At 41.3% G+C, this 13,216-nt stretch overlaps 1 protein-coding gene across 4 annotated transcripts in view; it reads right to left on the reverse strand.

Annotated features, from left to right (window-relative positions):
- MDGA1 (MAM domain containing glycosylphosphatidylinositol anchor 1) overlaps positions 1-13,216 on the reverse strand; it is a 399,800-nt gene that overhangs the window by 80,409 nt on the left and 306,175 nt on the right. For 3 of the 4 annotated variants that reach the window (XM_061624888.1, XM_061624885.1, XM_061624887.1), the window contains 2 exons: positions 6,156-6,333; positions 5,039-5,062 (listed from right to left, as the gene is read on the reverse strand). In XM_061624888.1, coding sequence (XP_061480872.1) covers positions 5,039-5,062; positions 6,156-6,333 — 202 coding nt within the window. The remainder of the gene's footprint in view (positions 1-5,038; positions 5,063-6,155; positions 6,334-13,216) is intronic. The other variant, XM_061624886.1, reaches the window with a different exon arrangement.

The following is a 13,216-nucleotide window of genomic DNA, read 5'->3' on the forward strand; positions in this document are numbered from 1 at the left end:
AGAATACAATCTGAAGGCTTGCTCATTTGTTTATTCATTAATTAAATTATATTATGAATATTATACCTATCAATCAATACCATGTTCAAAACACAATGCATACAGTACACCATGGCAATGCCCAATTTCGAGTTGGGAGGCTGTCTGCCAAGCCCATATATGCCACCCTGAGCTCATCACAGGATTCAAATGTAACAAATACATAACTAATTGTAAGGGACACCTCATATCTGGCAAAAATCCTGTCTGCTTTGCAAGTGTGGAGAGGCTGAAATGTGTGAATAGATGGGCTTTTGCCAAGCCAATTAGGAAAAGAGACTCTGTTTTAAAAAGAACAACACACAGGCACACACAAAAATTCTTCATAATAGAAGCTACGTTCAGCTATGTGATTTCAAGCAGGAGGTCTCTTAGGATGGACATGTGGCCTCTTTTACAGAAGACAATACTCTGTTTGAAGGAATCCTGTTTGTAGGCTGTCCAGTCCAAGTCCAGTTTGTGAGAAGGGAGTGCAGGGAGTGTATTGAGGTTACCTATCAACTGTGAGTACCTGGACAACACAGGAACAGAACAACACAGCTATATAGGAGGCTTCCTTATACTGAGTCAGACCATTGGCCCATCTAGCTCAGTATTGTCTACATTGATTGGCAGTGGCTCTCCAGGGTTCCAGACAGGGAGTCTTTCCCAGTCCTACCTAGCGATTCTAGGGATTGAACCTGGGACCTTCTGCATGCAAGGCAGATGCTCTATCACCATGCTATGACTGAGCAGGTATACCAATCACCAGTGGTCACAGTCTTCTTGACTATGGGGAGATTTAAATTATAGCAATAATTTCTAAAGGTATATCCATACATATGAACTAGCACATGCTTTTTTGATGATGCAGTTCCTTTTCTGGCAATATGCAAGTGGTCACTCTAAGATTTTTAGATAGCTACTTGGAAATGGGTAAGAGATGGAAAGGTGAGGCAAAACCACTGCTAGTTTTTCAGGTGGAACCGTCCCTCTATGCTGTATTTGAACTGATTATACTAACTGTGCTAACATCCCCTCCCCCAACCAAATTTCCAAATGAGGTTTCAGTAGAAGAGTCAGCACACTGGGACAAAGAGAAATGCAGCAGCTTTCTAAAAATGGCAGTTAAGAAACTGAAGCACACTTAAAGGAAGCCACCCTTCCCTTTGGCAGAGTCCATAGCTCAGCGGTGGAGGCACCAGGTCTCAGGTTTAGTTTTTGCCATGCCCAGTTAAAGGGTCTCAGGTAGCAAGGCTGGGGAAAATGTCTGGCAAGGAGGTGCCAGTCAGATTAGACAACACTAGACTATCCGGAACGATAATCTGATTTATGATAGAACAGCTCCTTTTGTTTACTTAGAAGATAACATGAATTTGAGGTAGTTTAAATGTCAGAAGATCCTACTTAGAGAAGGCCCAATATGGGGCAGGGAAATGTGTGTTCTGGATTGGTTGATTTATGATATCTTACTAGAGTTGACACATAATCACTTGGGGCAGCTGATCTGCCTAATTGACTGCATTTGTAGAATACATTTACGGAGAGCAGGACAAGAAAGAGTGTGCAGCATCTGAAAGCAGACTAGCTGTGGGTCCTCAAACAAAATGTCTGCACTGATTTTAATGTTTTAAAATCCCATTCATTCATAAAATGCCTTTTTATATGCAAAAATATTCAAAGCACTGCACAAATAATAAAATGAACCAACAACAACAAAAATCAGAAGAAAATGTATAACCAAACTTATACATACCGAAAGAAACTATAAGCAATGCAACCTACTAAACTAATCCCTGAGTCCCAGTAAATTCCTTTTCATAATATAACACTGTATTTTTTAAAATCCTTTTCACAGCTGACAAATTGTGCTCCCTCCTAGGAAGTGAGTTCCTGAGAGTCAGAGCAATTATGGCAAAAGCCTTGCTCTGGCACCGCAATAGCCCAAACTCTGTAAAATAGGAAATCCAGAGCAGGACCTTCCATGCTGACCTCAGCAGACACAGAGGGTTGCAGGGGATAAGACAGCTTGTCAGATATGCAGGATCCAATCATGATCCAATCATGTAGAGATTTAAAGTAAAGTTGCGACGAACACCACCATCCACTATTGTGGGACCAATTGTTCCCTGCAAAAGTGTGTGTGCGCGTGTATTCAGCAACTTTCAAGGGTGGGAGAAGTCTAAGTCTTTTGGGGTGGGGGGGTCTTACCTTTAAATTCATGATGGCTGAGGTTCTCTTTCTTTTAAAGTAAAGTTGCGACAAACACCACCACCTACTTTTCTTTTGTAACCCTCTGCTCCCAGGGTTTTGATGGTGCTTCAAGAATAATCAAGGATGAAATACTTTTTGTTGCAGACGTAGTGGCAAGGCCCTTTTTGGGTGTGTGTGTGTAAAAGGAAGGAGATTGTTCCGTCAGTGCAAGCATCTCTGCTTGCCTGACGGAACAATGTCCTCTTTCCTTGCCCCTCTCACACATGGTGTTCTGGGGGTTCTCCCAACCCTCCGCAGCAGTTTTGGGGAGGGTGAGAGGGGGAAAATGATGTTGTGCTAGCAAGATTCCTTGTGCTGGCTTCTGCTCGCACAATGAGTTAGTTTAATACAGCCACTTATATTTATCATCATCATTTATTTATTTGATTTATATCCCGCCCTTTCTCCCAATAGGAGCCAAGGGCAGCATATTAAAAGGTAAGACCTGCCCCTTAATTTTCAGAATTTGCCTGCCCCCTGAAGATTAATCCAGTCTTTGAGAGGAATTTTTGCCCCAGTATCTGAATCTTATGAAAATTGCTGGGCTGAATATTTCATTTATTCCAGAATTGTCCTAGATTAAATCTATAGACGTCAAGCAGATTTATAGTGCATAAGCAAGATCGCAATGCAGATTAGGTATTCTAACCACACTTTAATCAGCCATTTATATAACCCACATTCAGGATAACTTTGTCTACTCTTTCAGTGAATACTCACAGGTGGTTCTAAACTATATTAGTGACTTGAGAACAGAGCCAGAAAAGTAAAATATATGATTATTTCCATATACATAAAGTGAAAAAAACTCTGATTTAAGTAGTTTGAGGGCTACAGTCAAGGGGATATAGAAAAGGCATTGTTTCATTCCTACCTGGGAAAGAACCATTCTGAACGACTGCACATGTAACTCTTTCAACAGACTTGACAGCAAAGAGATAAGTTCGCAACTATCCCAATAGCCACCTTGTGATTCCTGTCTGGCCATATTCATATATCATTTCTGCTGAAATCACATCATTGCTTTTTGTGTGTGTGTGAATGAGAAGCATTAGAATACATTTTACGTGGCAGTGGGAGCAGGGGGGTGAGTGGGAGGAAGAGGAGCCAGCCGGGACCAGGTGATTGGCCGGCTCCACATCAAAAGCTGCTCCACATTCCCAGTTCTTTACCCAGCTCTGGTTTCCATTTTCTGAATAAAGGAGTGCTAACTTTATCTCTAGGGAATGATTTTATGGCTGAGCTCAACACAACTTCCTGCAACTGTCCCAAATAATCTTCTTCTGTTAGCATCATCCTGTTCATCTTAAACACCTGGGATCTGGCATTTTGAAGATAATGAGAGCTTATAGTTCAACAAAAGTCAATAAGAACGTTAAGAATAGTAGCTCTAACATCAAGTACCAGGGCCAAATGTTGAGAAACTTAGCCTCTAGCTCAGGTGGCTTTAATGGATGATAAGTCAATGTCTATTATTCTATACATTTATTACAATGACCAACAAAAGCAAATGCCACACTTCTGAATGTTCCTTCTTAGGTACTGGCAACCTTTGATTTACATCAGAGTAGATGAGGAAGGTGGATGCCAAAATGTTTTAATTTAAAGCTTCAATCTCTTTTTGTTAGTCATTGTAAGAAATATATTGTTTTATTGATTAATTTCATCCTTCCAGTATTCAGAGCAAACTTGTCCGAGGTGTTGTTCGATGAGTTAAAAAGCAACAGCCAAGCTCCAAATGCAAATAGACAATGTAAAAAAGACTGCTATGTGGAAGCAGTGACAGAATTTTCTGAAAATCGATGTTGAGCTTATCTGCACGGATTTTTGCTGTCTCATTCCTTTATCTCAACAAACAATTCTTGCAGTTTACATGCATTATTATATATATAGTATTATATACATATATGGTTTCCTAAAGTAACAAGCATATAGCTAGGTTTATAAAGCAATCTATATATATAAAATACATATGTGTTAATACTTATAAAATTATGCTGCAGAAATATGGTACTGCATGGGGCTTGACTCTTTTATACGTATAATATACTTTTCTATACAAGTTTGCTTTTAAATAGTTGAGCTTTTTTATTTTGCCCAATTCAGGCAAAGCTCATTCGAGTGTAAGTACCAAATTCCATGTATACATCTGTTTAAAATGAATTGCTCCTCCATTCCTATATGGGAAACACAATTTCCAAGCTTGGAGATCAATTTTTGAAGTAGGTCTGTGGTCAGATTAAGTGCCTTGGCTCAGCTGACGCTAATTCTTCTACATTTCAATCAGTGAAAGTGACCAGGCTACACATTTAAACATAGCTGAAGATTAAAATTGCTTAGATGGGTCTGTCTTGTAAAACATAACTGCCTTCTGTTTCCTATATGACATTCATATTCCCATACAACTATATTGTGTTTGTGTGTTCCTCTCTCGTGTTGTCTGGTCAGTGAAGAAACAGACTTAAAATCTCAGTGTTGTGTTCTGAGGCAGAGTCTTGGCTCAAATTAAGACAATGCTGCATGCCATCCTCCTCCTAGGTTAATGAAGTATTTAGAGATTCAATAATGCACATTAGTGTAGCTCCTGAATGGATAGGGACCATAATTCAGTGTCGCAGCACATGCTTTCTATTCAGAAGGTCCCAGATTCAATGCCTAGCATCTCCTGTTAAAAGGACTGCAGGTGATAGGAAAGACTTTTTCCTGAGACCCTGGATTAGATATTCAAAAAACGTAGAAAAGCAAAGTATTAGGCATTGACACTTACCTACTGGATTGGGGTAGCTGATTGCTAGGAGAGGAAACAGAAATAATTCTTCAGCTTATTATTAGATTTATATGACTGTACACAAAGATCCATCAGAAGAAACTGTCTGAACTGTTCCCAAGATGTTTGATTAGTACCCATGACCCTTGGCACCCTCTTACCCTAGACTGGAATTTGAAACAGTGTATAGACATGTGATTTCTGTCTTTAAAGTGGGTCAGAGACTGACCACAAGAAGTTCTTTTATCGTTCAAGAAAGAGGGAAATAGTTTTAATATATTTGTCTAATTCATGGAACCTCTTGGGAACCGAAAAAGCTCAAGAGAATGGGGGCAAATGGTTGGCAGGGGGAAACAGTGGCAGCTGATACCATGTTGTAAGATTATATCCCACATGAAACAGGATTTGTACAGAGGACTATATCTAACTGTGACTTGGCTTCCTGTGAGAGAAAAATCCATATCAAATGATTTGAATACTTAGAGAATCTGAGGCCCTGAGCAACCCCACCAAAATTGTGGGTGGTACAGAAATGCAGACAAGTGTGGACCATTTTTGATTTATGCCAAGAAATCAGGAATTCACGTGTGAATGTAAATAGGTTTGATGCTCTTTCAAAGCCGAGACTCACAAAATCTTCAGTATTTGGGGCCCTTCTAAGTAGAACACACTATACATAATTTCATTGGTTCACTGAAAAATGTAATACCATCTGCCTATGTATCCTTCTATTAGCAAAAGATTCATGGATACAAACAGGGTGAAGAATCTGATGGTTGGGGATAATTTGGACAGCACATATTGCTGCTTTGCTAAGGAGGCTCTGAGCTCTGCCAGTATGGAAGATGGCTTGGGAAGGACCACACATAGATGTCATCCCATGCTTTTGGAGGAAAAGCAGGTTAAAAGTGTAATAAAAAAACAAAGCAAACTAATGGTGGTGTATGTTTGGCCTCCCAAGCCTTTCTGTTATTTTGAAAGATGGGCCAATAGTACTAAGGTTTTCTCTGGAGAAATACACCCCTTCAGGTCAATTTTTGACTTGTAGGCTGTGCTGTAAAGACCCTGATCACTTGATAAGGGAGGGGGGGAGAGGGAGAGAAAGGAAGACACTTACGTTCTATATAGTGGATGATGCGGGTAGCCATGTCCCCTGTCCCAAAGCGGGTTATAGGCGTGAGGCGAATTTCATAGCTCTGAGGCACCTTCAGGTCAGTCAGGAGGTGTTCTTGTAGCATACCCTTTTCCATCTTACGCACAGAAATTGATTTGGGGGGCAAATCCCTGTGATTCAGCTGAAGAGGCATACATCAACATTTGGTTAGACAAATTAAAGAGTTGTGAAATCTGAACACTGAAGGATTCTTAATGAGCTTTCTAGTCCAGCTGTTCCTTCTTCTCTTGCCTGGATTGTTTTCCATAATGAGGGCTACAAGTGCTCTGTGTGCTCCTGTATGTATATCTTCAACTATGGAACAGAATTATGCATCCTGAGAATCTCAACAGTTAAAAAAATAAAAATACATCCCTGGACTTCATTTTTCAAATGTGGTATGCTAAAGACTCAGACCCCAAAGTGGATACTGGCTGTAGTTCCAATGGAAATAATATGTAAATTACAGAGCAAGAAAGCCAGATTTGCTGCTGTGTAACATTCAACAAGGTGATGCAGTGAATTTTGCCTTTGACCAATATTTATTTATTATTATTTATTATTTGATTTATATCTCGCCCTTCCTCCTAGCAGGAGCCCTTTAATATACCTTTTAAACATCTGTTTGCCACATTCACACTTTACATTTATAGATATACATAGAATAAAAATATAAAGTGTGAAAAAGTTCACAGTGTTAAGACAGCAACAGCAATTTATCATGCACATAGAATGAAAATGTATGTAAAGGCATTCTAATGAACCCACATTGGTCAGGAGGAGAGACTCTGCCATGATGCCCCCTTGCTCCAGGACATTAACTCTATACATACATTAACAGCTGAAAGGGGCTTTAGGCCTGAACCAAAATGATCTAGTTAGTTTTAGCATCATTGTTGTGAAAAACACTTCTATTTTGGTAATGAGGTTCTCCCAACTGCTTTGAAATATGCCCGCCTAGAAATATCTTGCTGCAGTTTCATGCTGAAGAGTGTAAATTCATGAGCTCTTGCTCATGTCATGTGTGTCTCTGTCTCTCTCCCTCCACAGTCACCTGAGCAACTTAAAGCACTGGGGGGGGAAGAGAGAGAGAGAGAGAGAGTTGCTGGGGAGCACTCCATGAATCTGGTAACAGGCCACTTTCTGTCCCCCCCCAGGCTATAAGTGGCCTGTTGGCTGGCAAATCTATGGCTGTGGGGACTTTCTTGTCAGAGCTAACCCAGGCTGTTGCAATTGCTTCAATGATATAATGAGCCAGTTTTGTATAGAGCTAAATTAGATATGATATGGACAATCTGTGCATAGGAACTCCTGTCTTTTTTTAATGTGCTAATAGAAGCCTCAGTTGCACTATATTTGGATTAGGAATATGTCTGGGCAGGGTGTGTGTGTGTATTAACCCCTTCCCCTCATGTTACGTTCCTGTATAACGTAGTCCCCTCTCCCTAGTGACTGTAGTTCCATGCTCTGCCCGGGTGGGGTGGAGGGATAGCAATTGAGGTGTATAATTTTAATTAAGAAAATGGAGGGGGGGAAGGATTAACCCTTTTCTACCTGTACAATCCTCCTAATCTCTACCCCATCCCAGGAGATAGCCTTAACAAAAACCAACAGATGACCCTAATCACCCACATCACTTCTATCTGGCCATCAGCTGACCTGATCTGGCAGTTCAGCTGTATAGACATTACTACTACCCAGGGATGGATTAATCTGTGAATTTTGGTTTCTCGCAGTTTTTCATTTTTTCTGTCTTAAGTTTGGTTTGCCACATTTCTGCCTCAGTTTGTAATTTTTTTAAAAAAAAGTACTCATGAAAATTCATCAGTGTTTTAGTGCAAATGTGTCCAAATATACACAATATACAATTCTGCTTGATATGCACATTTTTGGAAGCAATTTCTCCCAAATAGGGCATTTTTATGCACACTTTCCCCTAACACTTACGTTTTTATATACATGATGTTGTTGGAGAATATTCAGAGAAATGCAAACTTAGAACAGCTGTGTTTGGGTTCACATATGGTTTCAAAAAGTGCAAATTAGGAAGGTGTGCATTGAAAATTGAACTGAACCAAATTTCTGCCCCATCTCGACTACAGCCTCTCTATTTTTACCAAAACAAGCTGGTGAAACTCAACTCCTGAGCATCCACATTTTCCTCCATCTGCATCTTCCAGCAGGAACACACACTTGTCAAAGGAAGCCTTTCCCCTCACCTGTTCTCTTCTGCTTTTATAAGTGGAGAGTGTATGACTGAGATCTAGGACAGAGGTAGCCTTTCAAAGACTGAGCCAAATAAAAGGAAGTCGTATTTTTTCTGGAATCTAGCCAGGATCCATTTCTTAATAAGTTTGTGTCCCATCTGTACGCACGCACAGTGGATACAGATTCAAATAGCATCCCTATAGCTCAGCTGTTCTGTTTGCCAGAAGTTTCTCACAATCTCAGCCAAGCAAGTACATATCCCTCTTCCTGGGGCAAACCCCCTCATATATACTGGTGTGCCACACACTACTTGCTTCTTGGAAACAATGTGACGTCTGATAGTAGAATCAAGGTGAAGCCTGGTGACAGATAAGGACAGCTATTTTGCAACTCTGACTAAGGATTGTTTTATAGTGAGACAATGATCCCAAGGTTAGGGAGAACTGTTCCCTTATGTCCAGTATACTCAACTGTCGCAGGGACAACCCACCTAGCATAGTTTCCAAATATGGAATGACTCCTGTAACACTGGTGACTCCCTCCTGGTTTGCTCTGCTTGCAAATACGCTATATGAATGGCTCATATAGTTGCAATTTACTTTCCAGTAATCTTGTGATTTCCATCTTTGATTTTGTAAAAGGGTAGTTTATGGTCTTGTAGGGAGGCAAACTGCATGCATGAGATATTCATCTAGGTCATCTGTATTCATGCATCCAGCCATGAAGGCATTTGGCAGCTAGAGATCATGAACGGATCACTCCTTAGGGTATTTTCACCATATAATACAAAATGTATCATTGACGTTTTCTTGCCATAGTTACATATGTGAATGTGTAAACATGTTTAAGGTGGGATGGAAAATTGAAGAAAACCATTAAAATTAAGAACATCATAACTAATGTGGGGGGAATGGAAGCTGTCAACCTCAATCACTGTTGCTTGATTGGCATTATTTTCCAAAAAGCTCCTTCTAGCCCCTAACTAGATTGTCCCTCCCAGTTTGCTGTGATGGTGCTCTTTATAATTACAAGAGAGATGGAGAGAGAAAGTGTTCATTCAGAATGAGATACAGTATTGCCAAACACAACAGTATTTGTATACTGGAAAAACATACATCTTGCATTTCAGTGCCAATGTGGTGAAGTGATTAGAGTGTTGGAGTAGGACCTGGAAGACGCAGGGTTCAAATCCTCACTCGGCCATGAAGATCACTAGGTGACCTTGGGCCAGTCACTGTCTCTTAGCCTAATCTACCTCACAGAGTTGCTGTAAGGATAAAATGGGGAGTGGGAGAACCATAAGAACATAAGAAGAACCCGCTGGATCATGCCAATAGCCCATCTAGTCCAGCATCCTGTTTGCACAGTGGCCAACTAGATGCCTATGGGAAACCCACAAGCAAGACCTATACACAAGAGCACTCTCGCCTCCTGCATTTCCCAGCATCTGGTATTCAGAAACATGCTGCTTCTGACCGTGAAGGTAGAACATAGCCATTATGGTTAGTAGCCATGATGATGATGATGATTTATTAGATTTGTTAGTGACTTGTTACCCAAAGTGACTTGCAACAATGTTTAAAACAAAAGCAAATATATAATGCTATAAAAACAAAACAATAAAAAAACACCCTCTACAGCCGCAGGAAGCTTTAGCAACATATTAATAACAGACAACATTATCTCAGTCTATCAAATGCCTGGGGAAAAAGGATCTGCCTGGCACCAAAAAGATGTCAATAAAGGCACCAGGTGGAGCTCACTGGGAAGCAGATTCCACAGATGGGGAGCCACAACTGAAAAGGCCCTCTCCCTTGTCATCAGCCTCCGAGCCTCCCTCAAAGGGGGGACCTAGAGAAGGGCCTCAGAAGAAGATCTAAGGGTCCAGGTAGGTTCATATCGGGAGAGACATTCCAAAAGATATTGGGGTCCCAAGCTGTAAAGAGCTTTACAGGTCAAAAGCAGCCCTTTGAATTGGGCTTGGAAGTGTAACTGAAACAGGATTGGTGTTATATGCTCTGTTCACCTTGGATCTGTCAACAATTGGGCAGCCGCATTCTGCTCTAATGGAAGCTTCTGAACCATTTTCAAAGACAGCCCTATGTAAAGCATATTGCAATAATCCAACCTTGAGGTTACCAGAGCATAGATAGGGCCACAGTTGGTCCACCAGCCTATAGCCTTTTTCCTCCATGAATTTGTCCTATCCTCTTTTAAAGCCATCCAAGTTGGTGGCCATTACTGCTTCTTGTGGGAATGAATTCCATAGTTTAACTTATGTACGGCACTTTTGAGACCTTTGGAGGAAAAGTAGGCTATAAATAAAAAATCAAATAAAGTCCCACAAACATCCTGATGCGAACTATGCCCTTCCCTCACGCCTCACATTAATTTCCACAGAGCATTTGATAAAAGAGAACCATCTTCTTGTTACATAAACAAAAATCATATCAAAGCAAAAAGATACATATAGAAGAGACAACCTTAGATGTCTAATAGCAGCCCAGACATAATGGGATGGATCCAGACTAAGTTAGCTTCACTGCGTTCCATTGCAATCATTGAGACTTAAATCAGCCATGACCCATTATTAACTTTTCACACCGATTTTAATGGAAACAAATTTAGTATGGACCCAACCTATTATGTGAAGGTGTACTGTATAGGCATTTTAAAAAACACAAAACAGCTAGTAGGAAAGATGCCATCTATTTTGAACAAAAAGACCTCCCGCCTTCACCAGCCTCCTCCCATCAAGGGTAAGGATGTAGATCTACACATAAAGCTCCACTGTGTACTGGCCTCACAGTCTCCACCCAAAGCTGACCTCCTTTAGAGCTCAAAACCCAGTGTTCCCCCCTCCCCCACCCAACCTGCCCTGAGTAACTCCTTTACATGTCTTCTAAGCACCAGAGGCCTGAAGCCAGAGAATGCCCCAGAACAACCATTGACAGGAGGTCCGAAAATCAGCAACAAATTATCCATGGATTGTGAAAAGGAGGAGATGAAAGGCCAGGGGGATCATTCTCAGATTGTCTTTAGGCTGCCGTTTAATCTACAAGGACTCAATATGTGTTTGTAACCCAACGGGCTATTGCAAAAACATTCAGCCTGAAATTTGGCTCCAGCTACAGGATCCCTAAGCATGTTTCCTTCTCTGCTCCATGATTGATGGTGCTAGCTCTGCACTGAAACAATAGCACTGAATGTCTCAATTTGGGAGATTTTTCTTCATACAGACCCCCTGACACCGTCTCTGATCTTGCCCCTTCGTTATATGTGTTTTGCACTGCGCTTCCTCGATTGAAACACCCTTTCTCTTCCTGACCACACCAGCCCCAAAGCTGCAGTCGGATATTACTCTGGCACAGTTAATAAAACACACCCAGGCACCAGCGCTGGAAAAATGCAGGCTGCCTTATTAGAGATTCTGAATTCTCGGTGGAGGAGCTCGTACAGGGCCCGGCAATGAGCTCATTCATCACTGGGTGCAGTTAGCTGCCAGGGGGGCCAGAGCAGAAGCACAGCGTAGCTCTCAGTCTCATCTCTCTGCCTTCACCTCTTTCCATTTCAAATAATAAGAGCGGGGGTGGGGGGTGAGAAGCACACTATTTTCCACATCCGCAAATGGTTTGCAGCAGACATCACACATGCAGCTCTGGGAAAAGGAGAAATCATGCACCCAAAATGCTTTAATACTGAGAGTTGTAAGCCACCTACACCCTGTGTTAGCCTTCCCTAAACTGGTGCCCTCTGGATGTTGTTGGACTGTAATTCGCATCAGCTCCAGCCAGCATGGTCAATGGTTAGGAATGTTGAGAGTTGTCATTCAAAATATCTGGAGGGCACTAGGTTGGGGAAGGCTGGCCTAAGCAACCCCCCCCAAGGCAAGCAGAGAGAATGGCCTCAGGGGCAAGGAGCAGAAATTGTTTCTTTCTCCCCCTTTGAGCTTACAACCACGTCCTCCAAGGCTGAAGCCAGTGGAGGCTGGTCCATTAAAGCAAATGGCACCCTGCCCCACCAACCTCAGTCTTCTTTCAGTCACCTGTGTGCCTTCCTGCCTACAACCAAACCCAACCCTTCCTTCTTCTTAGTCTCAGTGTTGCCTCTGTGGAACTCAATAGGGAGGAAGATAGGGACAGAATTAGAATTATTCCACCTGACATTGCCTCTGGCTCCACCTACTGCTTCCCTTCTGTCCTACCAATCCCAATAAGCACCAGCTGAAATTCTTCCTTCTTCTCAGCTGGCTCCATAAACAGACTTTATAAATAATTTCAGAAGCATGCCCCAACCCCCTCATGGGTGATTTAGGCTCCCTTGAATCCTAACCTTTCCTGTTCTGTTCTCTTCTGGCCTTGTAGCCAGCCACTTGTAACCCCACAAAGTATCCACACAAAGGATGCTTGAGGAATTCAAGTTTGCAAATTCCAATACGAGCTGATTTTGATTGGCACCTTCTGGGTTAATCCACTGGCTTTCATACTTCCCAAGTATTGCAAAACATTCTCAGCTCAATTTATTTTTCAAAATGCATTTTAAAATGCATATTGTGAGAAAAACACTTTAAAAATATTTAATATTTTACATATTTAATGTAAAAACAACAAAGTGAGTTGTGGCACTTTAAAGACTAATTAATTTATTATGGCACAAACTTTAGGTGGATTACAGTACACTTTATCTGCAAGATGAAGTTTAGGACTCATCAGCCTGCTCTCATGGAAATCCAGGGGGCAGTTTTAATTTTTAACTGGCTGAGTTATCAAAAAGGTATTCAGAAAGGGACTTCTTCATCACAGCTAAGTGATGCCTCA

Source organism: Rhineura floridana, chromosome 4 (assembly GCF_030035675.1).
Source record: "Rhineura floridana isolate rRhiFlo1 chromosome 4, rRhiFlo1.hap2, whole genome shotgun sequence".
Classification (NCBI taxonomy): Eukaryota; Metazoa; Chordata; class Lepidosauria; order Squamata; family Rhineuridae; genus Rhineura; species Rhineura floridana.